Below are 27,130 nucleotides of genomic sequence, written 5' to 3'. Positions count from 1 at the left end.
TTTTTTTTTTTTTTACTAATTTCAAATATTTTTCTATGTAGAGGTGAAATGAATTAAAAGTTTTCTTTTTGTTATTTATAAACGTCATTTTAGACTGATTCTTGAAAGCTCTTCAAACATGGATTAGGGCTTGCTTTTTTAGTCATTAAATTGATAGTTATTGCAACTTTAACCAAACCTATTTAGCAGTATCCTAATCATGTTCTTATACATAATGAACAAAGGTAGTCTGCTACTGGTCATACAACTTACCAGTACTGTCACAAAATCTCTCATTAGATCTTCATGAAACTGCATGATGTCAGAGAAGCAGTTGTTAGAGATTAGTGTCAAATGCTCATTGAATGTTTTCTAAGTGTTCTGCTCTGTTGTTAGAGGTTTGTGTGCATTTTTATTGTTGTGAAAATTCAACCTTGTGAAATAGGTACTATTTTGCCCTCATTTTTTAAATAAGAAAACTGAAGCAAAGAGTGGTGGTAGTGGGATTGTGTACAAGTTTCTTAACATTTCTTCGCCTATCTCTGCCATATTCTCTAAGTTCAACTCCTTCACACAAGATTTTACCCGTTATGAGTTACTCAAGAACATTGCTCTTGAAATTTTCTGTTTTTCTCTCCTGCATCATCACTTTGGAATCATTCTGAGGATGATTATTTCTATTGGCATACAAACATGTTATTTCTCTTTCCTCAAAAAAAACAAAAAAACAAAACAGTAAAACAAACAAGACCCTCTGTTGACTCCACTTCCCTTCCAGCTATTACCTTTATTCCCGTTCTGTCTTTAGTGCACAACTCCTTATAAATTCTGAATATTCATTATTTGTAACTGTATTCCTATCCTTTTCTCTTAAATACATCCCAGTAAAGTTTTTACCCTACTGTTCCACCAAGATTGCTTTTATCAAAGTCACCAGCGAGCTCGATGTTGCAGGATATGGTGGGGGATATAGAGAAATAAATAGAATAGTGTGAAAGAAGGACACTATGAATATATAACAAAAACCTAGAAACATTCAAATATCCATGTTGTAAACTTTAGTATTTCTGTGTAATAGAGCATTCAAAAAGAGTGGGGAAGACATCTTTATACTGCTAAGGAGTACTTGCCAGGGTAAAATAAGAGAAAACAAAGTACTAAAGAGTGAGTATCATGTTCTACCTTTTATGTGAGAAAAGAAGGGATACACAAGTGTGCTTATATTCAGATTTTTTTATGTTGTTAAAAAACCATGGAAGGGTAATTCAAAGTTACAGAGGAAGAGGATAGGGGACAGAAGCTAAACCTCTTTGTACGTTGTTCTATAATTTTTCCTTTGTTTCTGTGTATTTTATATATAATTTTAAAAATTAAATAGCAAAAAAAATCCTAGATGGTAACAAAACAATTTAACAATGTCAGGATGTTAACAAAATTACAAGAAGAATTATTACAAGTAATTTTGAAACAGTATTTTGACTTCATATCTCTAGTAGGATATATCTAAGGACTGCAAAAGTGACAAGAAATCTTAAACCTCATCCAGTATTATTGAGATTATACATAGTAGGATAAAGCACATAAGTACTTTTGCTAATGGCATAATTTTGTTAATATCATTAGTAAAAAACATTTTCAGGGTGACAGATGTATAAATAAAATAAAAAACATATACCATTCAATTAAAATCAGAAAAATGAATATTCACTCAGGGTTTTAAGTTTCTCCTTTTGAAAAATACATATTTGGTATCTCTCTTGAAGAATCTTAGAAATAATAGCAAGTGACCATACGTACCCTTAGACCCCAGATTTTGTCTTTAGATGCCGTTTCCTATTAAAAGGAATCAAAGCCCTTGGAACTGTGGCTGTTTCCAGGCCTGGCAAAAGAAATGTGGAAAGTGAACCTTATGTGCCCGAAAGCAAGGAAGCTCTTACAGACTACGAGGTCAAAATTATTTCCTACCCCTAATGAAATAATGGATCTAGGCAGTTTGATCTAAGTTATTAATAAGGTGAATGTTTGATGGCAGACTTCATAGGGGATGAATCAGGCTGACAATATTTAAATACACTGATCGATCTTAACATGACTAAAAGTAGGTCACCCAGTCTACATGTGCTAATAATGATGTGATACAACAGGAAGTTCTCTTGTCAAACAAAAAAGAACTTGAAGTTAATCAACCCTCCAGATCTAACTGCATTTACAGAGACTACAGGACAAACTATACCATACCAGAAGAACACAGTCACTTAACATCCAGACTGCAATATGTTTTCTTCAACAAATAGCTAGGGAAAATTTTGAAAGAAGTGGAAGCTGTTAAAAGATTAAAAGAGACATAACATCCCAATTCCATGTGTGAACCTTGTTTGATTCTGATTTAGACAAACCATCAGATGGTAAAGAATCTGCCTGCAATGCAGAAGACCTGGGTTTGATCCCTGGGTTGGGGTGACCCCTGGAGAAGGGCATGGCAACCTACTCCAGTATTCTTGCCTGGAGAATCCCCATGGACAGAGGAGCCTGGCAGGGGCTGCAGTCCATGGGGTCACAGGGTCGGACACAACTGAGCGACTCAGCACAGCACAGCACACATCCCTAAAAAGACATTTTTGAGCAAGTGGGGCAAATTGAACTGTACTGGATATTACTTAATAAGAAATTAATGTTTATTTTATTGAAGGTGGTAATATTGTGGTTAGTTGCAAAAACAGCTGCTCCAGATACATGCTGTTTTTTAACACGTGAACAGAAATGATATGGGGTGTTTGTCTTAAAACTCTTTTCCTTGCCAAAAATGAAATGGGGGTGGGTAAATGAAACAAGAATAGCAAAATGTTGATAATTGTTGGAGCTGGATATTTGGGAATTCTAAAGATGGTAAGGGGCTTCATTTTATTCTCTCCACTTTTGTGTTTGATAATTTAATAGTAAAGTAAAAAACTTCATAAGAAAAGACTGATTTTTTCTGTATCAAATGATATGACATAGGAGTACCTATTAAATGCTTGAGCTGATAGTTTATGATGGCTATAGTATTTATCAAAGGAACTTCTTTAGGTTGCAGCTGAAGTAATAAGTATATTGTAGAAACTTATAAAGCATTATCTAATTCATTTCTTCAGGGCTTAAATCAGTCTTTATCTGCTTAGCATTTAACTTATGTTATATAATTTACTATTGTGCCCCACTCAGTGTTTATTTGTATTGTATCAAATACAATATCGTATTTGATACGATACGTAGTTTTTAAAAAAAATCCTGTGTTGTATTTGGTTGTTTATATATAAGAATTTGTATAGGTGCATTTTTGGAATAGTGCACTCAAAAATACTTCTGGGGAAATTAAATTACGCCTAAAAGCTAAGTATCTTGGAAGGACAACTATACCTTCTTTTGATCTTTGGTACCTAAGATACCCTGAACCACAGATCTTAACTATAGAATGGCTCTTTTTACTGTGGTTAATTTTAATGTAGACCCTTTTTTAGTAGCCATGTTGCATATATAGACTGTTTAAAAATTGTTATAGTTGTTGCTTGGATTTGGCATGTTTAGTAGTTGTCAATATAGCCAATATTTTTTTTAATAGAGTTCAAGGAACGCTTGCCTGTTTCTCCATTATGAAATAGGAGGTCTTACAGGGACTGTACATAAGTGTTTTTATTTTAAATACCTAATGCTTGTAGTGTGAGCATTTAGCAGATTTATTAGAAGTACAAAATAAGGCAGAGATAACCAGAATTTATTTTATATTTTGGGTTGTATATGGAGATGGCCCTTGGATCTCCATGCACTTGAGCTTGTTTTTCTTTAGTCTTGTGTTTTTGAAAAATGTACAAAGGTATTCATGAGAATGGCAAGAATGATAAAAACTAGAATAGTTATCTAAGACTGTAAACTATATCCAAATGGCTTTTGAATTTAAAACTGATAAATTACCCTGCATGGTGTTACTGAATAAGAAAATAAATTTTATGTATACTTTTGGTTAAAAATACTGACAAAATAATGCAAAGTAACACTGGTGACCTTGAAATTTTATCCCATTGTGGACTGTTAAATAGAAAGCCAGCCACCTTCTCATTAGTAGTCTTGAAGGTTTTTAGTGATAGTCACATATGCATTGTATTGTGGCTGAAAGACCGACTTCCAATTTACCTGTTTTTCCCCTGTTTTAAAGATAATTTGGTAATTATCTGTATTTTATTATATCTACAGTAGATATGTTACCATTTGCTGAACTTTTAATGTCCTAAATGGAATTTGGAAAAACCAAATTCTTAAATTATGTCAGTTTTCTGCTTACTTGTGCCTAAGGGGAAGTTTACTTTACCCATAGTAAGGCATCTTATTCCCAACCTTCTATTTGTATAATTAGAAAAAGTTGAATTTTTTTCTTTATCCCATTTCTTAGTTGACGAAGGATCAGAGATTGGTGTATTCGGGCAGACTGCTTCCCGATCATCTGCAGCTGAAAGACATTCTCAGAAAAGTAAGCTTTTCCACCACTATTCAATACCAGTTACTCAGAGTGCCAGAGGAAATATGTTCTGAACTTTCTTTTGATATCCAACCAATTTAGTTCTTAGACACTTAAAATCAACCCTTTTGGGTAGCATAATAGGTGATTCTGATTGGTTAACAGTTTTATATATCCATCTGATAGCTAAATCTGAAATAGCATTACATATTTGTGTTCAGGGATTTGTTATCTTGTGGAAGATCACTAATGCAGGAGTAGATCGGTCAAGTAGACTGGTAACAGTCCCCTCTCTTAAATCCGTTTTTGATGAAACTACATGACATTTTAATACAAGTTAACTTGGGTTAGTAGTTTAATTTTGGGACATCAAATATTACAGAAGGAAGCTCACTTGGTCCATCAGCAAACTTTGAATCCTGGTACTCAGAGTTAAATATATTTTAATATAATTTTTTGATAGATAGAATACTAGTTACTTTAATGGCAGCTTTTAGCTCATGTTTATTTGTGGAATTTATACTTTTAGAATTTTTCTGCATTTGAGATTCTTTTTGCTTGTGAATGTAGCAGAATTGAATATATAGCTGTTAGATTTCACTTTAGATTTTTGACTTAACTCAGTGTTTTCCAGATATCCCTAATCTCTTTATGCTCTTGTGTATGTTTGTGATCACCTGTGGGAAATTTTAAAAAACCTTACACTGGTGTATTCCTTCTGTTTAGATAGTTGACATTTTAGCTTTGTTAGTGTGACTTCCTACTGTCATTTTCATTTTAATTATGTAGTTTCAGGTTGCCAAAGTGGTTTAATAACATCTGTCACTGTCTCTCTCTCTCTACTTCTCCCTCTCTCTCAAAAATACTGGCTTTTGTAGCATATATCCTCCCCTCTTTCTTTTCTTAATAGACTTTATTTTTTAGAGTAGTTTTAGGTTCATAGCAAAATTGGGCAGAAGGTATAAAGATTAGCCATATAACTTCTGCCTCCACACATACACAGCTACTCCCACTAACAGCATTCTACATCAGTCTACATTAGAGTGCTACAGTAGTTAAAGAGTTGAAGCCTGCATTGACATCATCACCCCAAACCCATAGTTTACATTAGGGTTCACTCTTGGTGGTGTACTTTCTGTAGGCTTTAATAAATGTATAATGACAGCTATCCACCTTATAATACTGTACAGAATATTCACTACCCCCCAAATCCACTATGTTCCACCTCTTCATTTTCTTTCCTAGTTTTATCCTTAAAAACTTTTTTTACTATATGCTCTTTGAAATATAGATGTATTATTTTAACCCAAGGATAGCTAGAGTCTGAACATGCATACTTCTAAAAAGGGTTTTGCTGCCATAAACCATTTCCAACCAGAATACTTAACATGCTTTGGGATTTCCATGGTGGTCCAGTGGTTAAGACCCTGCACTATCACTGCAGGGCGCTCGGAACTAAGATCCCACATGGGCCTCTCTATGGCCAATCCCCTGCCCGCCCCCCCCCAAAAAAAAAACAACAAACAAAAACCACCCAGCTTCAGTCAAAGGACTGTTGTGTCCCTTATCATAGAACGTTTGAACAGTATCTTTGCAATTTGAGCAGATCACTGAACTGTATAACCCTTTACTTCTTTCAGTTAAATGCTGTCATTGACTTTACCTGTTTAGTTATAAAATGTTTTATAGAAACATTTCCCAAAGGTGAATAAATACTATGAGGTAATTGTGGTTAATATGATCTTTGAAACTAGGTTTGTACGGATGAACATCTTACACTTGGATGCTTTTTTTACTGTTCTGTATTCCCAAGCTAAAGGGACATTTTAAATCAGGCATCCTTTCTACCTGCTTTGCTTGGTGAACCTCATGTAATGCTATTTCTGGGAATGCCTTTCTTTAGTATTCTAACTCCTATTAACTTCTTCCTCTAAACCCCTAAAACAGTCATGGTTCATGTGTCTCAGTTTTGTGCAAAAGACTGATTTATGTATTTCTCTAATTGTGCTCTAATGTGCTAGTCTGTCCTTTTAACAATTTATTTATTTGTTTGTTTTTGGCTGCTGGGTCTTCATCGCTATGCCAGCTTTTCTCCAGTTGGAGAGTGGGAGCTACTCTCCAGCCGCAGTGTGCGGGCTTCTCACTGCGGAGACTTGTCTTGTTGCCAGGCACAGGCTCCAGGGCGCGCGGGCTTCAGTAAATGCAGCTCTCGGGCTCTAGCGCACAGGCTCAGTAGTTGCGGCGCCTGGGCTTAGTTGCTGCATGTGGGATCTGCCCAGATCAGGGGTCAAACCCGCGGCTCCTGCACTGGCAGGCAGATTGTTTACCACTGAGCCGCCAGGGAAGCCCTAGTCTGTTCTTTTAACAACATCATGAGTCTCTTTAGGGAGGGACTGACTCCTGCCCTCTCTTGGATTCACCTCAGAATTAAGCACAGTTCTTGTTTATGGAAGATGATGAATTCCTAGAGCTTTGTTTCTCTTTCTCACAACTGGGCATCTTTTCTTTACTTCCTGCCGCGTCCCCTCCCCCCTCCCCCCACTTAAAAAAAAATCATTTTCTGACTTTTTAAAATTACTGCGCCATCCTTTGTTCTTCTCTGCCTTTCCTTACTCTACCTTATTTACTTGCTTTATGCCTATGATAAATATACTCATGAAATCATTAAGCTAGAATGTCAGTTAGAGTATTTTCCTTCACTCATAGTTGTAGATTTATGGAGACACATTTGGAATATTTACAGAATATAGTTCAAATAGATGCTCTACATCTGTGTATCGGTGATAGAGATAAAACCAGTTTTTGACTTAAGAAATAAAATACTGTTGCTAAAATTCAGACAGATGAGATTATAGTGAGGTTATTTGAGTTTCCTTATCATTATAAGTTTTCAAATAATGAAAACATTTACTATTCAAAGTTTGTAGGCCTCAGCCTCAATGTGACTGTCACAGTACTGATATTAATGTGTGTAGTATTTTTATATTGAAATAATAGATTGCATTGATACAACTTTACAGCAGTGTTTGCTTCAAAATCCCTTGGTAAACAAAATAATAATTTTTTTCATATAGTAGTTCCTGAGTATTGAGACCATTTTCTGAGCATGGAGGAAATATTGAATTCAGAAGGGTCCCAATTTATGTGCAGGTGACAACAATTTATTATTGAGAAAATGGCTATGGTAGGAAGAAACTTAAGTTTTGAGTTAAGTATTTCTGCTTAGCTACTGACATTTTTGAGCTGTGTACTTTCCAGTACTACCCTTTAAATGTAATTTTCTTTAATTTTAGCAAGATGAGTATCATATGGTTCATCTAGTATGTACTTCTCGGACTCCTCCCAGTTCTCCAAAATCCAGCACCAATAGAGAAAGTCATGAAGCACTGGCATCCAACAGCAATTCTGTGAGTTGTTTTGGGCAGAGCAAATGCTGAAGTTTTCTGATTGTCCCTCTTGCCTCTAAAAACTAAGTGGAAAACAGAACAACTGGATCTTGTGGGTGGTGAGACTGTGTTGTGAACAGCTTAAGTTAATCATTTAAACTTCATTTTTAGAGATCCAATATACAATGTAATCCCTTGAAGCCTGTTTCCCATGAGTTATAATTTACTATATGGCAGGTCAGTAATAGAGCCAATCTTCAAGGGTTTAATTACTGAAATACTAAAAAGACAGAATTATGATATGGTTATATAATATAAACTCTACAGCCAATATTTCAGAAATGTTTAAGGTATTTTATATATTATATTTAATCAAGGTAGATTAAATTATTTAAACTTTAAGTTTGCTAAATCTTCTTGAAGAAGATTGCTTGGTCAGTAATTATTTTTTAAAATGACTGGATTTGAATATATGTTCCAACTCTGAGAGGAATAATTACTTGATGTACCCAGTTCTTTCAGGCTTGAGTATTCATTTTTCCCTCCTTATTTTTCCATCTGCCTGAAATTGTTTTGGAAATTTAAAAAACTAGTTGAACTTTTCAACTTAGACGTCTTTTACACTGTCCAAATTCTCTTACAGTAAATTATTTTGGTTTCCTGTCAGCGCTTTGTGGGACACTGTGGAGGTGCCGGAAAGGGCTGGCCGAGTGGGCCGCTTGTGTAGAGCCTCCTGGGTCGGGAGCTCTGTGCTGCTAGGTGTGCTTTCCTCCTTGTCCGGAATCCAGCCGACATTTTGAGGGGGGGACGGGATGGCAGGGATGATGACGAGATACTGATTGTTAACTGCTTCTTTAAGAAACTAGATCTTGTAGTTGCTCTCTTTAATTAGCATAGCCTCGATGATAAGTATTTTCTAGTACTGGTCATGGGAATTCAGCTTTCACCAAACTGAAATTTGTTTTGTCGATAAACCTAAGGGTCTGTCTATGTTTCCTACCTTGCATAAGAAGGGACAGAACCCTGGTACTGGCATAGAATTTTGTTTATAGTCTTTGAACAGTTGTGTTACTCCTGTTTCTGTTGACAGAGAACTTTCTTTTCCCTTTTTTAGTGGTTCCTCAGCCATGATTTCATTTCTTTAGAATATATATTCAGTTTTTCAGAGGTGTGTTATAAAAAATCTAAGAAGTATCAAAGGAGAATGAAATTGAATTCCTCTTAATTTTTTTATGGCTGATAAATTTCAGTGGGACTTGATAATGTCTTAAAAATCTGGTCATGAAAGTTATATAATAAGGTCAGGAATAATTAGTTCTAGAGAAATTAGGGTGTGCTGCCAAATGGCTAGGCCTTTCTTCTATTAAATTTTTTTAGTGAATACCATATTTTGATGACCCATTTAATTTGAAATCTTGCCAACAAAGAAGACTTTGCAGGTTGTGTACCTAATAATCAGCCTCCCTAGTGGATATTTGGTGTCTGTTTGGTATGGAATGACATTCTAAAGCTTTTGCTAATTTTTCAGAGGTCCTTAGGACCGTTCACATGGCAGGAGTAAGGAAGGTAGACATGCAAAAAGACATGCTGTGAACAGGAAGGCAGTACCAGTAAATGTGATTTCAACAAACTTGGAAGGATGTTGAAATTATCTTGTATCCAGTTTTTTAAAGTAGGTAATTTATATAAACTGTAATTGTGTTTTAAATTTACATAAAACACTTGACAAACTATTTTCAAACAGCAACAAGTTGAGGTGGTCTTCAAGGGGTTATATTGATTGAAGTTGTTGAATCTGTAAGTTACTGACACCATTAATGCATGAGAATTTTAAAATTCTGTTTGGTATCTTGTTCATTTTGTTAAAAAAAAACAGTATTTGTTGGTAGTATCTTTAAACTAATAGGATTTTAGGACTGAAAGGAATTGTGAAAATCTAGTTCATTCTCATTTCTTATAGGAAAGCTGTAACTTTAGGGGGTTAAGCGAATTGTAAGGTTATGTTCCTTGTTAATGTCAGAGATAACACCAAATTCTAGCATGCTCTTCAGTGTTTTAAACCAGTATATGACTAATAGCATGTTATACAGTAGCTGGCGCATAGTAACTGTTTAAGTGATCCAGTTATTAGTACCATTATTGAACACTTCCTTATGTGTTAAGCATCATGAAAAGAGCTTTGCATGCATTAATTTTCACAAATTTTGTATGCTATTTTTGGTATATAATGACTACTCAGCCTTTTATAGTTGAGAAATGGACTATTATTGTATAATTAATGGATTTTTATTTTCTAAACTCTTTAGTCTCATGAGAATTAAATTATTTATACCCATATATATAAATAAATACATATACCTATTATGCTGGGCACACAAGTCAAATCAGTAAATTTCTAGAATTCACTCTTTGAGGAGGGATTTCACAGATACATTTTTAGTAATGTGTCTATAATATTGTGATTATAATGAGTTAAATCTCCTTGAAAAAAATAATTACATTTTTGTTTGTAGAGTTCAGATCAGTCAGGATCATCAACTCCATCATCCAGTCAAGAAACCTTGACTTTAGCTACCAGTTCTTCCTCAGAAGGATTGAGGCAACGTACCCTTCCACAAGCACAAACTGACCCAGCACAGAGTCATCAGGTCCCATATGTAATGCAAGGGTGAGTGAATCTCTGATAGCTTTGGTCCTCTTAAAGATCTATGACTCCAGACTTTCATGGTAGCTGCCTTCACTAATCAAAGTACATTTGAAATTTATTCATATACCTGATTATATGTTTTGCGAATTAGAGGTGCAGCAGTTTTTTGGGGGCTGTCCTGTGTGGTTTGTGGGATTTTAGTTCCCTGACCAGGGACTGAACCTGGGGCCTCTGCAGTGAGAGCACTGGACTGCCACCGAATTCTTTGGAGCAGTGCTTTTGAAAGCTGGTTGTACATTAGAATTGTCTGGGGCAGTACCTTTCAGTCTTTAATGTTTGTGCTAATCACCTGGAGATGTTAACATGCAGGTTCTGATTCAGTTGGTCTAACAGGGCCTGAGATTCTGTATTTCCAGTGAGCTCTGCTGTGATGCTGATGCTTCTGATGCTTTGACTGTAGTTTGAATAGCAAGGATCTAGTTAACTAAAATTTTTGTTTTTACTCAATCTCACTATGTCATGCTCAAAGTGCTCAGTCGTGTCCAACTTTGTGACCCTAAGGACAAAAGCCCACCAGGCTCTTCTGTCCATGGAATTTTACAGGCAAGAATAGGCTGCCATTTCCTCCTCCAGGGTATCTTCCTTACGCAGGGATTGAACCTGTGTCTCCTACATCTTGGGCATTGGCAGGCAGATTCTTTACCACTAAGCCATCAGGGAAGCTCCGGTCTCACTATAGATCTACTCAAATTAGTCTTCTGGAGAAAAGATGGGTGAATAAGAGTGTTCTTGAAAGAGTATAGAGCCTAGTAATCTGTTTTTTAAAAGTTCTACTGATGTTTATGATCAGCCAGGCTTGGTAACAACTAAGACTGAGTATTATGATAAGTATTATGGGGATGTATTATGAAGATATGCTAACTATTGCGTGTTATCCAGAGACTTTCTTAAGAGTTTACTCAAGAAGCTTGCTATGGCTACCTTATATTTAGCAATTACAATAGGCCTCTTGGGTTAGGCAGTTCAGGGGGAATGCCGCCAACAGCCACAGCAGCTGTGGACAGCTCAGAGAGGAGGATCTTGGGGAATACAGTTTAGATCTGGGTCTGTCTGAAACTGGAGTACTTTTGAAGTAAAGGAAACAGGAATAATAGTTACTGATAGTTGTTTTGCACTGCATATTGTGCTGTGGGACTGCAGTGTGTGACAGTGCTCCAGATCTATGATGGTGAGGCTGGAAATAAGCAAATGGCTGGGACCCCCCAAAATGGTAGTAAGTGATGTAACCAAGGAGTAGCCATTAACTCTTAAGCCAAAGGGGATGTAATAACATGTGGCTACTTTTTACTTAGAACTTTATAAACTTAATTCAATTCTTAATGTAGAAAAACAAAGCTGAGTATATAGACAAATAATAAGACTCATTTGTCTCATATTCTTGAGTTTTTCTTCTAAAAATAAGTGTTTAGTGAGGCCGATTGTAGACTTTTGTAAAGCACCTCATGAAACTATTTTTGTTTTCAGAAAATGATTATTACAAACCAGAACTTTGTTATTTGTAAAAAAAGTATTGTCACGATTTATATGGTAGAATAGTGGCTTAAAATAGTTTGTCTTATGACAGTGATTCCTTTTCTGACTTTTTTGCAGAATAAGACAGTTCAGTTCCTCTCAATTTATACAGAGTGCTGTTACTAATATTTTACCAAATATGGTGGTAGTGATGGAAAGTGAGAATGGATATAATAAACCTTGAAGAATATATAATGATATGTTGACAATAGTTATATCTGCACAATAATGTTTTTAACTCTTTCTCATACTTACAGTGAATATATTAATATATATATTTTAACTCTTGATTTATTAAATTAAGGTAAAATATGCATAAAATAAACCTTTTAAAGCATTTTTAAAGTGCACAGTTCACTAGCATTAAGTACCTATACAGTGAATATATACTCTGTAATAAAGTATATAAAGTTGCATGTTTTCAGAATAAGACCATGGATATCTTGGAAACAGATAATAATTTCTTTAAACTAGTCTGTTGAGAAAATAAACAGACTTTGGAGCAAATGCATTTAGCTCTTAGAAGTATATAAAACAGATTAGAAAAATCTGAAATAGTGTTTATTTTGCTAAAAATGAGTAGTAAGATGAAAAGAGGTAAAATCCTTAAATAATATTTAGTTTTAAATCAGGAGAGCAGTATAGCTTAGTGGATGTACAGATTCAGGAGTCAGCCTGCCCTAGTTTGAATCCTAGCCCTATCCACTGACTAGCTTGGGCAAGTCTCTTCTCTTCTTTGCCTCAGTTTGCTCATGATCTGGAGATAATAGTACTTATTATACAGGATTTCTGTGTGGATTAAGAGTTCATGTATGTAAAGAGTTCAGTGATATGTTAGCAATTATTTATAAATTCATTCATACTTATAAGTGAATGCTGTATGTTCATTCAGCAAACATATTTATAGGCATTGGTGAGTCTGACACGCTGAAACATCTGAATGAATGCCAGTACCAGATGCTGAAAAATAAGTCTGTATTTGGAAAGAGCACTTTGTGATTTACAAAGCAATTTAAGTGAAAGTTCAATAAGTAGGTTATTCGGCTTAACAATGAATGTGATTTAACCTAATCTTATAGTTGTAATCTTTTACTAATGAAGACTTTACATCTGTCTTTAAGTAAATTTTATTTAATATAGCCTTGCCTTAAATGTGCAAGAGCAGTAATTTAGTGACCTTGAAGAATTCACCAACAAAATATAATCTCTCCACATCATTTTTAGACTCCCATCACAGCTTATATTTAGCTAGTCACATGTGTTTTCCACCATGTAGGTTAGTACTCTCAGTCTTTAAAATTGCTAAATTCTGATCACTGTTCCTTGAGTTTTTGAATCACTAGGTCTGGGGTAGTGTTTAGGACTCTGCCAACTTAACAGCATTCTGGGAGCCTAACTCGTCAAGACATCCTAATGCAGGTGATTATTTGCCCATTAAGCTCTTGAGGAAACAATGAGAAGACCAAACAGTACATGTGCATCACCACATTAGCTGTCCATTTATAATGTCACATTTATAAATCTTGAGTGTTTTGTACTCACAGTGTGTTATGCTGTCATGTTTATTTAACTCTAAAAATTGCTGACTGGTTCATAAAAAATTGCCCACTGTTTTGTACACTTAATTTCCCTGCCTGAAATAATAGCAGCCTTGTTTTATAATTAAAAAAACTGAAAACCTACTCATTGTAATCTTCTGTTATTTGATTTTTTATATAAAAAACTGCTTATAACCCACCACCCAGAAATAAGTGTTACTAACATTTTTGTAGTTTCCTTCTAAATACTTTTCTAAGTATACTTTTAAAATAGAAACATCATACTATTTTATTTTATAAATCTTTTAAAAAAGAATGTAGTCTGGACATATTTCCAGATCAAATATAGATATACAACATTTAAAGTTTGCATTAGCAATTACCTCAAAGGCCTATGCACTGAAAATTATAAGATAATGAAAGAAATTGAAGACACAAATGCTCATGAGTTAGTGTTGTTAAAATGAAGAATTAGTGTTGTTAAAATGTCCATACTCTCAAAGCAATCTATAGATTCAGTCAGTGTCTGTCAAAATTGCAAATATTTTTCACAGAAGTGAACAATCCTAAAATTTGTACAGAACCACAAGATCCTAAATAGCCATAGCAACCTTGAGAAGAACAAAGCTAAAGGCATCACACTCCCTGATTTCAAACTATACTATGGAGTAATAGTAATTAAAACAATATGGTATTGCCATAAAAACAGATTAGTGGAACAGAATAGAGAACCCAGAAATAAACCCATACATATATAATCAATTAATTTATGACAAGAAGCAAGATTATACAATTAGGAAAGGACAGTCTCTTCAATATATGGTGTTGGAAAAACTGCAACAAAATTAAGCTAGACTACTATTTTATATCCTACATATAATTAACTCAAAATAAGAATTCTCTGGCAGTCCAGTGGTAAGGACTAGGTACTTTCACTGCTGAGGGTGCAGGTTCAATCCCTGATTAGGAAACTAAGGTCCTGCAAGCCACACAGCTTGGCCAAAAAAGAAAAAGTTAACTCAAAATGAATTTGATTTGAATATAAGGCTTGAAACCATTAAAATCCTAGAACAAAATAAAGCTCCTTGACACTGGACTTGGTGATGATTTTTAGATTTGACAATGAAAACAAAACTAAATAAATGGAATTACATTAGACTAAAAAGCTTTTGCACAGTAAAAGAAATCATCAGCAAAATGAAAAGGCAACCCACTGACTAGGATAAAGTATTTACAAATCATATGCCTGATAAGGGGTTATATATAAAATATATAAAGAACTCATACAATAGCAGAAAACCAAATAATCCAGTTTATAAACGGGCAGAGGACCTGAATAGACTTTCTTCCAAGAAGGCATACAGATGGCCAGCAGTTATATGAAAAGATGCTCAACATCACTGATCATCAGACCAATGCAGGTCAAAAGCACAGTGAGATACCTCACACCTGTCAGAATGGCTGTTATTAAAAAGACAACAATTAATAAGTGTTGTCAGGATTGTGGAGAAAAGGGAACCCTTGTGTACTGTTGCTGGCAATGTAAATTGGTACACCCACTATGGAAAACATTATGGAGTTTCCTAAAAAAATTAACAGAACTAGCATGTGATCCAGTAGGTCCAGTTCTAAGTATCTGAAGAAAATGAAAACACTTAATTTGAAGAGATATATGTGCTCACATGTTCACTGCAGCATTATCTATAATAACCATAAGGAAGCAACCTCAGTGTCCCTAGGGAGAAAATGGATAAAGAACTCATGGTACATTTATACACAATGGAATACTATTCAGCCATAAAAAGAAAAGTTATAGTGTATCTTTCAGTAACAGTTGTTAAGAGCCTGATTCACCATACCATTACAAATTCATACATCCCAGTGCAGTAAGTTGGAGTGCCCTTGTTTTAGTTTAGACATGATAAAGAGACATTCTTTTTATTCTGTTTTGTGAACTGTTTATTTGTTGGCATGTTGGTATTTTAAAAAGTTCATTTATGACAGTTCTTTATGTAAAAGAATATTACTAATTGATACCATTGAGTATTACTTAGTATTAATAATTACTTAGCATAAGCTCAGCATTGTATTAAGCACTTATACATGCTTTATTTCATTGAACTTTATACCAACTCTGTGGCTTAGGTACTGTTCTCTCCCAATTTATGAATGAGGAGAAGGAGGCTAAAAGGTACGTAGCCTGCCTTACTTCAGCAGTCAGTAGCAGGACTAGAATTCAAATCCACATCTGACTGGAAAGTCTGTGTTTGTTAACTGTCTTGTTGAAGTGAATATTTTATCATTTGTTTCAGTATATTTTTCTGTGTTACCATTTGTGTTTTGATTTCATTTATAATGGTGGTTCTCTCCCCTCTACTCTCCCATTTAAAACTTTTCTCTAGTCAGATCTATTGGTCAGATTTGAAGCAACCTGACTGAATAAGCAAATTTGTCATATAAGGATCATGTGGCTTTCTTCAGGAAAGATTTACTTAGAATTTGCGGTAGCTGGGCACTGAAGACAGGAAAATGAATTATGTAGTTGCCCTCAATGGAAGTAGGTCAGATTGGCAAATACATTGCCATTCCCTGATGTGCTTCTAAGGCTTTGACAAAATTCTGCAGGAGCCTGGAGGAGGGAGTGACTGTGTGCTTTCAGAGGGTGGGAGAGCTTCATAGCTGGTAACATTGGGGCTGATTTTAAGGAAGTTCAGCAAGGGAGAACAAAGTAGTGTGGAGAGTCTTGAAAAGGCATATTCTGAAATAAAGTGGGAATTCCATGCAGGTTTTCTTTGAAAGAATTTGTTTCTGATTGTTGAAGTTTCCAGTTCATCTCCTCTCCTTTATAATTCTTAACTTTAAAAGCATACTAATGAATCTCTATTATAAGGATCTTATCTAACATCCAGCTTCAGCAACAGTTAATAGACAACAGCTCTTCAACCTTTCCCGTGTACCTCTTTTTTTTTTCACTTGGGCTGAAGTATTTTTAAAGTAATCTTAGACATCATATCCCTTCATCTGTAAATACTGTGTATCTGTAACAGATATGACAGATATGGACTATAAGAATCACATACCATTAGAACATGCAACAGAATTAAAAATTCTTTAATATCATTTAATACTCAATTCAAAACACAAGAGAAGACTCTACACATGGACATCACAAGATGCTCAACACCGAAATCAGATTGATTATATTCTTTGCAGCCAAAGATGGACAAGCTCTATACAGGCAGCAAAAACAAGACCGGGAGCTGACTGTGGCTCAGATCATGAATTCTTTATTGCCACATTCAGACTTAAATTGAAGAAAGTAGGGAAAACCACTAGACCATTCAGGTATGACCTAAATCAAATCCCTTATGATTATACAGTGCAAGTGAGAAATAGATTTAAGGGACTGGATCTGATAGACAGAGAGCCTGATGAACTATGGATGGAGGTTCGTGACATTGTACAGGAGACAGAGATCAAGACCATCCCGATGGAAAAGAAATGCAAAAAAGCAAAATGGCTATGTGAAGAGGCCTTACAAATAGCTGTGAAAAGAAGAGAAGTGAAAAGCAAAGGAGAAAAGGAAAGATACACCCATTTGAATGCAGAGTTCCAAAGGATAGCAAGGAGAGATAAGAAAGCCTTCCTCAGCGATCAGTGCAAAGAAATAGAGGAAAACAATAGAATGGGAAAGTCTAGAGATCTCTTCAAGAAAATTAGAGCTACCAAGGGAACATTTCATGCAAAGATGGGCTCAATAAAGGACTGAAATGGTATGGACCTAACAGAAGCAGAAGATATTAAGAAGAGGCAGCAGGAATACACAGAAGAACTGTACCAAAAAGATCTTCATGACCCAGATAATCATGATGGTGTGATCACTCACCTGGAGCCAGACATCCTGGAATGTGAAGTCAGGTGGGCCTTAGAAAGCATCATTATGAACAAAGCTAGTGGAGGTGATGGAATTCCAGTTGAGCTATTTCAAATCCTAAAAGATGATGCTGTGAAAGTGCTGCACTCAATATATGAGCAAATTTGGAAAACTCAGCATTGGCCACAGGACTGGAAAAGGTCAGTTTTTATTCCAATCCCAAAGAAAGGCAGTCAGAAAGAATGCTCAAACTACTGCACAATCACACTCATCTCACATGCTCAAAATTCTCCAAGCCAGGCTTCAGCAGTACGTGAGCCGTGAACTTCCAGATGTTCAAGCTGGTTTTAGAAAAGGCAGAGGAAGAAGAGATCAAATTGCCAACATCTGCTGGATCATTGAAAAAGCAAGAGAGTTCCAGAAAAACACCTATTTCTGCTTTATTGACTATGCCAAAGCCTTTGACTGTGTGGATCACAATAAATTGTGGAAAATTCTAAAAGAGATAGGAATACCAGACCACCTGACCCACCTCTTGAGAAACCTATATGCAGGTCAGGAAGCAACAGTTAGAACTGGACATGGAACAACAGACTGCTTCCTAATAGGAAGAGGAGTACATCAAAGCTGTATATTGTCACCCTGCTTATTTAACTTCTATGCAGAGTACATCATGAGAAATGCTGGGCTGGAAGAAGCACAAGCTGGAATCAAGATTGCTGGGAGAAATATCAGTAACCTCAGATATGCAGATGACACCACCCTTATGGCAGAATGTGAAGAGGAACTAAAAAGCCTCTTGATGAAAGTGAAAGAGGAGAGTGAAAAAGTTGGCTTAAAGCTCAACATTCAGAAAACTAGGATCATGGTATCCGGTCCCATCACCTCATGGCAAATAGATGGGGAAACAGTGGAAACAGTGTCAGACTTTATTTCTGGGGGGCTCCAAAATCACTGCAGATGGTGATTGCAGCCATGAAATTAAAAGGTGCTTACTCCATGGAAGGAAAATTATGACCAACCTAGATAGCATATTAAAAAGCAGAGACGTTACTTTGCCCACAAAGGTCTGTCTAGTCAAGGCTATGGTTTTTCCAGTGGTCATGTATGGATGTGAGAGTTGGACTGTGAAGAAAGCTGAGTGAGTGCCAAAAAATTGATGCTTTTGAATTGTGTTGGAGAAGACACTTGAGAGTCCCTTGGACTGCAAGGAGATCCAACCAGTCCATCCTAAAGGAGATCAGTTCTGGGTGTTCATTGGAAGGATTGATGCTGAGGCTGAAACTCCAGTACTTTGGCAACCTCATGCGAAGAGTTGACTCATTGGAAAAGACCCTGATGCTGGGAGGGATTGGGGGCAGGAGGAGAAGGAGATGACAGAGGATGAGATGGCTGGATAGCATCACCGACTTGGTGGACATGAGTTTGGGTAAACTCTGGGAGTTGGTGATGGACAGGGAGGCCTGGCATGCTGGGATTCATGGGGTCGCAAAGAGTCAGACATGACTGAGCGACTGAACTGAACTGAATACTCAGTTGATGTTCCTTTTTCCCAGATTGTCCCAAATAGCTTTTTATGGTGGTTTTGATTGGATCAGTATTCAGAGATTGACTTACTGCATTTGGTTGATGTTTCTTAAGGCTCTTTTTAATCCAATCCCTATCCCTATCTTTTTTTACTTTATGCTTTTTCTGTTGTTCTATGTTCTAATTTCCCATAGTAGTCTAGATTCAACTAACTACATCCATGTGGTGTCTTTAATATTTTCCTCTGTTTTCATAGATTACCTGTAAACTTGTAGTTAGATCTAGGACCTGATTAAAGTTCAGTCCTTTAAAAAATAATTTTATTTATTTTTGGCTGTGCTGGATCTTTGATGCTGTGTGGGCTTTTCTTCAGTTGCAGCAGCGGGAGGTACTCCAGTTATAATGTGCTAGCTTCCTGTTGCGGTGGCTTCACTTGTTGCAGAGCACGGGCTCTAGGGCAAGTGCGTTTCAGTATTTGCGGCTCCCAGGCTCTAGTTGTGGCACACTGGCTTAGCTGCTCCAGGGCATGCGGGATTCTCCTGGGTCGAGGGGAGAACCCATGTCTCCTGCATTGGCAGGCAGATTCTTTACTGCTATGTCATCATGGAAGCCCAGAGTTCAGCTTTTAATTTTTATTTAACTTAAGCTTATGTGGAAAATGTGATATTTATTAAATCACTTTTACAAAACATTTTGACAATTGACTAACAATTAACAACGTAACTAAAAATTTTAGAATCTTAACATCATAGAAGTTTGTTTCTTACTCATGTAGTAGTCTGATTCTAGGCTGTGATGTTAGTTGTTCCGTATATGTGGGATCAGGATCATCTTAGATAAGCTGTAATGTCTTTCCTGGTGGCTCCGATGATAAAGAGTCTGCCTGCAATGCAGGAGACCTGGGTTTGATTCCTGGGTCAGGAAGATCTGGAGAAGGGAATGGCAACCCACTCCAGTATTCTTGCCTGGAGAATTCTATGGATAGAGGAGCCTGGAGAGCTACAGTCCATGGGGTTGCAAAGAGTCGCACATGACTGAGGGACTAACACAGATACACAGTGTCTTACTTGAGGAATGTTGAAAATAAGTATTTTTTTTCAGTAAGTTTTAGTATGTTTTGTCAATGGATGACTTAGTTTGGAAATAAAAATGTAGAGAAATGCTTTCAACTTCTGGAGCATTAAAAGACACTTTTTTTATTACTCTATTGCAGAAATGTAGACAACCAGCTTCCTGGGCAGGCTGTTCCGGCTGGATTCCCAGTGTATCCTGCTTTCAACCCACTGCAGATGTTGTGGTGGCAACAGATGTATGCTCATCAGTATTATATGCAATAGTAAGTCAGTTTGAGTTGATTTTTTTACACATTGTGTTATCTGCTTTATTTTCTTTTTCATCCTAAGTGAGTTGATTTGGGATTTTATATACTGATGTATATCATTGGTTTTTAAAAATTATTTTAAATTATTTGGCTAAAAGAAAAAGGGTACACATCCTGTTCACATCAACTAAACCTATTCTCTGCTTCTTCCCCTCTCCCTTAGTTATATTTGGCAGTATTCAGGTGCTTTCTTAAAGAGAACATTTTATCTATTTAAGAGGGGAAAACAGGAAAGTTTCACTGGAAGGCAGCAAATCTAAATGAAGATAGGATGTCAACTAAAAAAGGGAATAGAAAGAATCATACATCAAGGAGGCTGATCATGATGTCGCCTTCACTTGTGGCTAATATGCCTTCTGGACTTCTCTGTATTTTAGTAAGTTTTGCTTCTGATCAGCATGAAACAGTCTCAGCATGGAATAGCTTTTTGGTGTTCTTTGTGCTGGACTTCCTATGTATTCATTTAACATTTCTAGCTTCTCTTTAGTGTTCTCCTCTCCTGTTTCTGTGATTCTGTTATCCTGTTCACTCTTTTTCTCTTTCTGATTACTCATTTTGTATCCTTTGATAGCCTGTTATTTTCCCTTTTTCTAAATGGTGACATTTCTTGTTCAGTTAAGTATTTGTATACTTACCATGTGCCTTGCAATACGCAGTCTGGTAGGGAAGATGGGATTCAGCCCCGGGCTAGTCCTCTTGGATTTCCTTTTTCTCTGGCCTTAGTTGTTAGCTCTGTGTGATGGCTCCCAGTTCTTCCTCTCCCATGCCTCATCTTGTGTCGCCACTTAATTGTTGGAGATTTCCATAGAGAAATTTGCCTTTCCCTTAAATTCAGTTAGGTCTGAACTTTGCATCATCTTGTTATGTGCATTCTCCTTCTTGACTTCCTTGTCACTGATACTGTCTCTTCTTAGTCATCCTTCAAGCTCTTAACATTAATCAGCTTTGATTCTAGCTTCTGTTATCCCTGAACTCAACAACTTACCAAGATGAATTAGTGTGTTGTTCCTAGCTTCTGTCCTTCCCTATATTTTACTTCTAATGTTTTGCCTAGATCTTTCTAATATTAGACCCACTTTAATGCAATCACTTTTCCTCCTTTTAGGCTCTTGACTGTAATTCATTGTGCTACTTGCCAGGTTAACTTAACACATAATTGAGTCCATCATTCTCCATTCCCTAAAACATTAGATGGCCCTCTTGCCTACAGTGTGAACTCTGTATCCTTATTCTTCCTCTAGACCTTACCCCATAAAGCTAACCTGCTTTATTAACTTCGTATCCTCATGCTGTCCTGTGTAATCTCTTGGCTCCAGGCAGGCTCTTTATACCTTACCTGTTGTCATGGTAATCATTATCATAATTAGTCACTTCGGTCGTGTCCAATTCTTTGTGCCCTATGGGCTGTAGCCCGCCAGGCTCCTCTGTTCATGGGATTCTCCAGGCAAGAATACTGGAGTGGGTTGCCATGCCATTCTCTAGAGGATCTTCCTGACCCAGGGATTGAACCTGAGTCTCTTATTGGGCTCTTTATCATTAGCGCCACCTGGGGAAGCCTTAGTATTACACTATATCTTTACATCTCTTGTCTTGTTTACATCACGGGAACTGTGTAAGATAAGTGGGGCTTATTGGAGTTAGCTACTGAATCATATAATCTTAATGTGCATCATTTAACTTCAGAGACTTAAGTTTTCACCTTTAATGAAATAACTCACTTATGAATCAGAATGTCCACAAGGTAGGAAGTAGTCTGGAAATGAATACGGGGCTTCCCTTGTGGCTCAGCTGGTAAAGAATCCGCCTGCAATGAGGGAGACCTGGGTTCGATTCCTGGGTTGGGAAGATCCCCTGGAGAAGGGAATAGCTACCCACTCCAGTATTCTGACTTGGAGAATTCCATGGACTGTGTAGTCCATGGGGTTGCAAAGAGTTGGACACGACTGAGTGACTTTGACTACAGACACAGTGTATTAGCATACTAGCTTAAATAAGCTTTTGTACCATGGAAAACTTCTATTTCATTTTGCTATCTTGATTTTAAAACTTTCTTGTAGAGAAAATTCAACATATATAAAGACAGAATAAATAAAATGAACTCTTGTGTTCTCACCACCCAGCTTTTAAACATTTATCAATTCATGACTGTCTGATTCTACAACTTTCCCCTCTTTGCTGAATAGTTTAAAGCAAATTTCAGATATATTATCACTTTACTGGTAGTCTTTTACAGGAAAATTTATTTTGACTCTTAAGCAGTCAAATTATAAGCAAACTTCAGGACCACACATCTTCGTAACTTGACGAGGATCTACACCAGTGTTTTCCAGGTGGAGTTCCCAAAAGTCAGGATTGGGATTGAGGGATTGTTGTCTGGGACCTGGTTAAATTTGAAAATACCAATACAAATCACTTATTCAAATCACCAATACAAATCGTTACACACAGGGTAATGATTAATGTACTTAGTTAGACAAATCTTTTAAAAGATTTGTCTGAGGGAGAGGTGGTGGTGTGCGCGTGGTGGGGCAAGCGGTATTTATCCTACGTAGAATAGCAAAAGAGGCAGTTAAGGAAAATTTTGGGGAAAAGATTTGGTCACAGCCTTATAATCTGGTGAAAGAACCAAATAGTGATAACATGGCTGCTTTTTAATCTCTTCCATCTCTCCCCTGCTGTCCTAGACTACCAGGCTGGGAGAACATCCTTTCCTGAACTATTCCTACTATCTCTGTTGGCTCTACTTTTGCCCTGGGAATTATACTTACCTAGGAAATGTGGTATAGGAGTTGTGATATTCCATGTAAGGTTTATGAAAAATACATATGGCTTCCCGGGAAGTTCTGAAAAATATAATGTTGTATGATAAATGTTTTTCTCTTTCTTTGTAATATTTATTTCGGTGACTATTTCAGTCAAGCTGCAGTTTCAGCTCAGGCCACGTCAAATGCTAACCCAGCCCAGCCTGCTGCTACACAGCCGCTAAATTTGGCACATGTGCCTGGGGAAGAACCCCCACCAGCTCCAAACCTTGTGGCCCAAGAAAATCGACCCATGAATGAAAATGTTCAAATGAATGCACAGGGAGGGCCAGTGCTAAACGAGGAAGACTTCAATCGAGACTGGCTAGACTGGATGTACACCTTCTCTCGGGCGGCGATCCTGCTTAGCATTGTATATTTCTATTCTTCATTTAGTCGCTTTATCATGGTGATGGGAGCCATGCTGCTGGTTTATCTGTGAGTGGTGTTCATTCCTTACGATTACTTTCTAAAACTGTTAAGCATGGAATCTGGCATGTGGTAGTCTGTTGTGAATGTTGAGTGGAGGAATATGAATGTTGGGCTTCAGATACCTAGCATCAAGAGCAAAGCAAGTTATGTTTTGTAAGAACGTTTATGACAGTTGTCTAGAAGCAAGATTTTTTCCCTTTACTACTTTTTATAAAAATGGTTAGTTCAGTTAGGTATGCTCTCTAGTAATCATTTAGAACTTGAGTACATGATGCAGTCTTGTAGAAGAGTTTCTTTTTAATTAACTATAGTTATCGATAATAAGTCTGTTAGATATAGGTCAGATTTTTTTTCTTAAGTAGACTAACTGTCCCTTGCTCCCCTTTTTTCTTAGGAAGCAAATAAATATCTAGTTGAATTTCATTTTGAAAAATATCAAAAAATGATTTTAGGACTCCTGATATGTCTTACTAGCTCAGGATAGACTTAAAATGATTCCTGTTTTCCTGTCATTGCTTTGAGAGGAGTAGTTCTTGACCTGAAGAAGGAAATTTGGCTTTTTCATTTATCATAGTTCAACCCATGAATGAAAATGTTCTAATCATTTTGCTCTTGTAGGACCCTAATATTTCATAGTGTTACGAGTAAAAACAGTTGTGACTTATTTTCTTTTCTCTTTATTTTACTGAGCAGACACCAAGCTGGATGGTTTCCTTTTAGGCAAGAAGGAGTTCAGCAACAGGCTCCCAACAATAATGCCGAAGTTAACAATGATGTACAGAATGCAAACAATCTAGAACTTGAAGAAATGGTATGCTCATGAGGTTTTCATATAGTTAAATATAGGTGTTTCTTCAGCACTGTATGAGACCAATATAATAAAAGAATCTCGGGTATTTCATAGTATTGAAGAAAAGTTAACATGTAAATGTGTGGTTTAATCCCAGAGAACCTATAATACTGAGTCAGTCAAGTATTAGTAAGTGGAAAGAACTAACATCATTCTTTCTAAAAATAGCCTAGAAAGTTATGCTCACAATGAGAAATTATTGTATTAAACTGGCAGTTATTTCTTTGAACTTGAACAAGGAGGAGTTTATCAGTTTTGGGCTTAAGGAGGATCTCTAATGACCAGATAGTTCTACTTCCTTATTATATACTCATATTCCTTCTTTGGGAAGAATTTAACTCTCTCCTTTTTTTGTAATGAGTTCATGGTAGCTGTTAAGATCACTTAGGAATATGTTTCTTGTTTTGTTTGAAAGGAGCGTCTTATGGATGATGGGCTTGAAGATGAGAGTGGAGAAGATGCAGGTGAAGATGCCAGTGCGATTCAAAGGCCTGGATTAATGGCGTCAGCCTGGTCTTTTATCACCACATTCTTTACTTCACTAATACCAGAGGGGCCTCCCCAGGTTGCCAATTAGACTTGAAAAACTGTGCCAGCTGCAAAGGAGGGTCTGAATTTAGGAAAGTGTTTTAAATAACAGTGCAATTTCAAAAAAATTTATTACTTTCTTTTCATCATCATGTACAGAGGTGTTTTTTTCTTTAAACTTCTCATGCATATGAATATTTTAAGCACAAATAGACTACTAAATGTGTGATTTTTTTTTTTTTAAAGATCCTAACAGAACATAGCTTAACAATATTGGTCTTCCAGGTTTTATTAATTTCAATTATGTATATTGTATCAAGACACACTTGTGTGTCTTATTTCTTTAAAGAGCTGCTTCACATATAAATGTCTATAGCTTATAGCCCAGCCCTTCAATGTATAATTTGAATAAATATATCTATTTTCTGTGAATTATCCTAAAAGTTTTAAACAGAATGACCTCATAGTTTTTAATGAAGAATATTAATTACCTAAAATGTGCTAGTAGCATCTTGCCCAGTCATAAAGCAATAAACTTCTCAATAATCTTCATTTTGACATTTGAATAAATGGAAACTTTCTATTTTAAGGGCATGTGTCCCATCAATTGGAATTAGTACTTTTAAAAAAAAGGCAGCTCTTCAGTGGAATTAATAGTGATATAAAATATTTGATATAGGCAGTACTTTTATAAAATAAGATTCTGGAAATCACTCCCTGTAATTTTTTTAAAAATAAAAGGTCAATTATGGTAAAACTGTCTTGTATATTTATTCAAACTGTCCCATATTATACTCTCTCCATACAAAAATCTATGTAAATTTCAGTAGTTCTGGAGTTGCTGAAGTCTTCAAGGTCATTTTCACCTCTTTTTATTCCAGATGGATATCTTCTAGTTCTCAGGTAGTCTGAAACCTCTTTAGTTTATTTAAAAATCCCTGTGAAAGTCAATTTGATCTTTCCTAAGAAAGGAGTAAGTCTCTTATAGGGTAGCTAATTAAAATTGAATAAATGCAGATAGGAGAACTTAACTATGAAAGAACTTTAACTCATGTGAAATGTATATAAAAGTATATATAAAACTGTTACAGTAATATACGATCGCTGTCCACCAGGCTGAGGTGTGGTACATTTTTACACCGTTTGGGTTCATGGTTAAGGATGGCTTGTTTCAGGGCTGATACAATCATTGCATCCAGAGGGAGCGTCTGGATTTTAACCTGGGAACTAAATAAATAAACTGTCAGAGTTGAAAGAAATGTTCCGTAGGTCAGATCCTAAAAATAGAGTCGGTGGGTAGAGTAGGAACGCAGATGTAATTATGAGATTGAGCAGCCTCAGTCTCGTATCTTCAGTTGGGAGTTGGACAGGGGAGAGCTGGAGCCGCAGAATTCATAGAGGGGAGCATTATTGTGGGGGACACCCATCTGAAGGGAATGAGCGGGTCTCTGCATCCTAACTGCAGGTTGGGCCCTAAGGAGAAGGATGTTGGTAGTAGACCCCCTGTGAAAGGCTGTGGCTAAGCATTCTAATAAAGATGAAATGTATTATACTACTCTATTTTAATTATTTTCTCTACATTGTTAATTCCCTCATATTAGTCTTACTTCTAGTAAGTCTTTGTCAGAAACTACAACCCAGTGTCAGCTATGGTTTGGATGATTAAGGGAGGAGCTGTGCCCATGCTGTGGCCAGATGGTGCTTAGAAGGCAGTTGTAGCATGGAGATGGTTTCCAGATGGAAAAAGAGCCACACAGAAGCCCAGATACTGGTCTCCAGGCTAAATGGTGACTAGCAACAATCAGGATGGGACTGAAACACTTCCCAGGCAAAGACTAGACTTTCTGTGTCTCGTCTAGTGTTGGTCGCTCAGTCGTGTCTGACTCTTCGTGACCGCGTGCATTCTAGCCCACCAGGCTCCTCTGTCCATGGGGTTTCCCAGGCAAGAATACTGGAGTGGGTAGCCATTCCCTTTTCTAGGGGATCTTCCTGACCCAGGGATCGAAGCTGGGTCTCCCTCATTCTTTACCCTCTGAGGAGATTCTGGGTCTCCTCAGATTCTTTACCATTTGAGGCACCAGGTCAAGCAGTATGGGTGAAAGGGTTGGTTTTTATTAGCTGGGTAA

At 36.6% G+C, this 27,130-nt stretch overlaps 1 protein-coding gene across 3 annotated transcripts in view; it reads left to right on the top strand.

The window, feature by feature from the left end:
- The window catches only part of HERPUD2 (HERPUD family member 2), a 46,110-nt gene extending 20,349 nt beyond the window's left edge, over window positions 1–25,761 (top strand). For 2 of the 3 annotated variants that reach the window (XM_070468416.1, XM_020905001.2), the window contains 7 exons: window positions 4,403–4,480; window positions 7,762–7,875; window positions 10,368–10,522; window positions 20,226–20,348; window positions 23,309–23,632; window positions 24,320–24,437; window positions 24,892–25,761. In XM_070468416.1, the coding sequence (XP_070324517.1) occupies window positions 7,777–7,875; window positions 10,368–10,522; window positions 20,226–20,348; window positions 23,309–23,632; window positions 24,320–24,437; window positions 24,892–25,053 (981 nt within the window). In that variant the 5' untranslated portion in view covers window positions 4,403–4,480; window positions 7,762–7,776 and the 3' untranslated portion in view covers window positions 25,054–25,761. The remainder of the gene's footprint in view (window positions 1–4,402; window positions 4,481–7,761; window positions 7,876–10,367; window positions 10,523–20,225; window positions 20,349–23,308; window positions 23,633–24,319; window positions 24,438–24,891) is intronic. The other variant, XM_070468411.1, reaches the window with a different exon arrangement.
- Window positions 25,762–27,130: the final 1,369 nt, after the last annotated feature.

The sequence above is a fragment of the Odocoileus virginianus genome, chromosome 1 (assembly GCF_023699985.2).
Source record: "Odocoileus virginianus isolate 20LAN1187 ecotype Illinois chromosome 1, Ovbor_1.2, whole genome shotgun sequence".
NCBI lineage: Eukaryota > Metazoa > Chordata > Mammalia > Artiodactyla > Cervidae > Odocoileus > Odocoileus virginianus.
The sequence above is the reverse complement of the archived record's forward strand: the minus strand, read 5'-3'. Positions and strand labels throughout refer to the sequence as shown.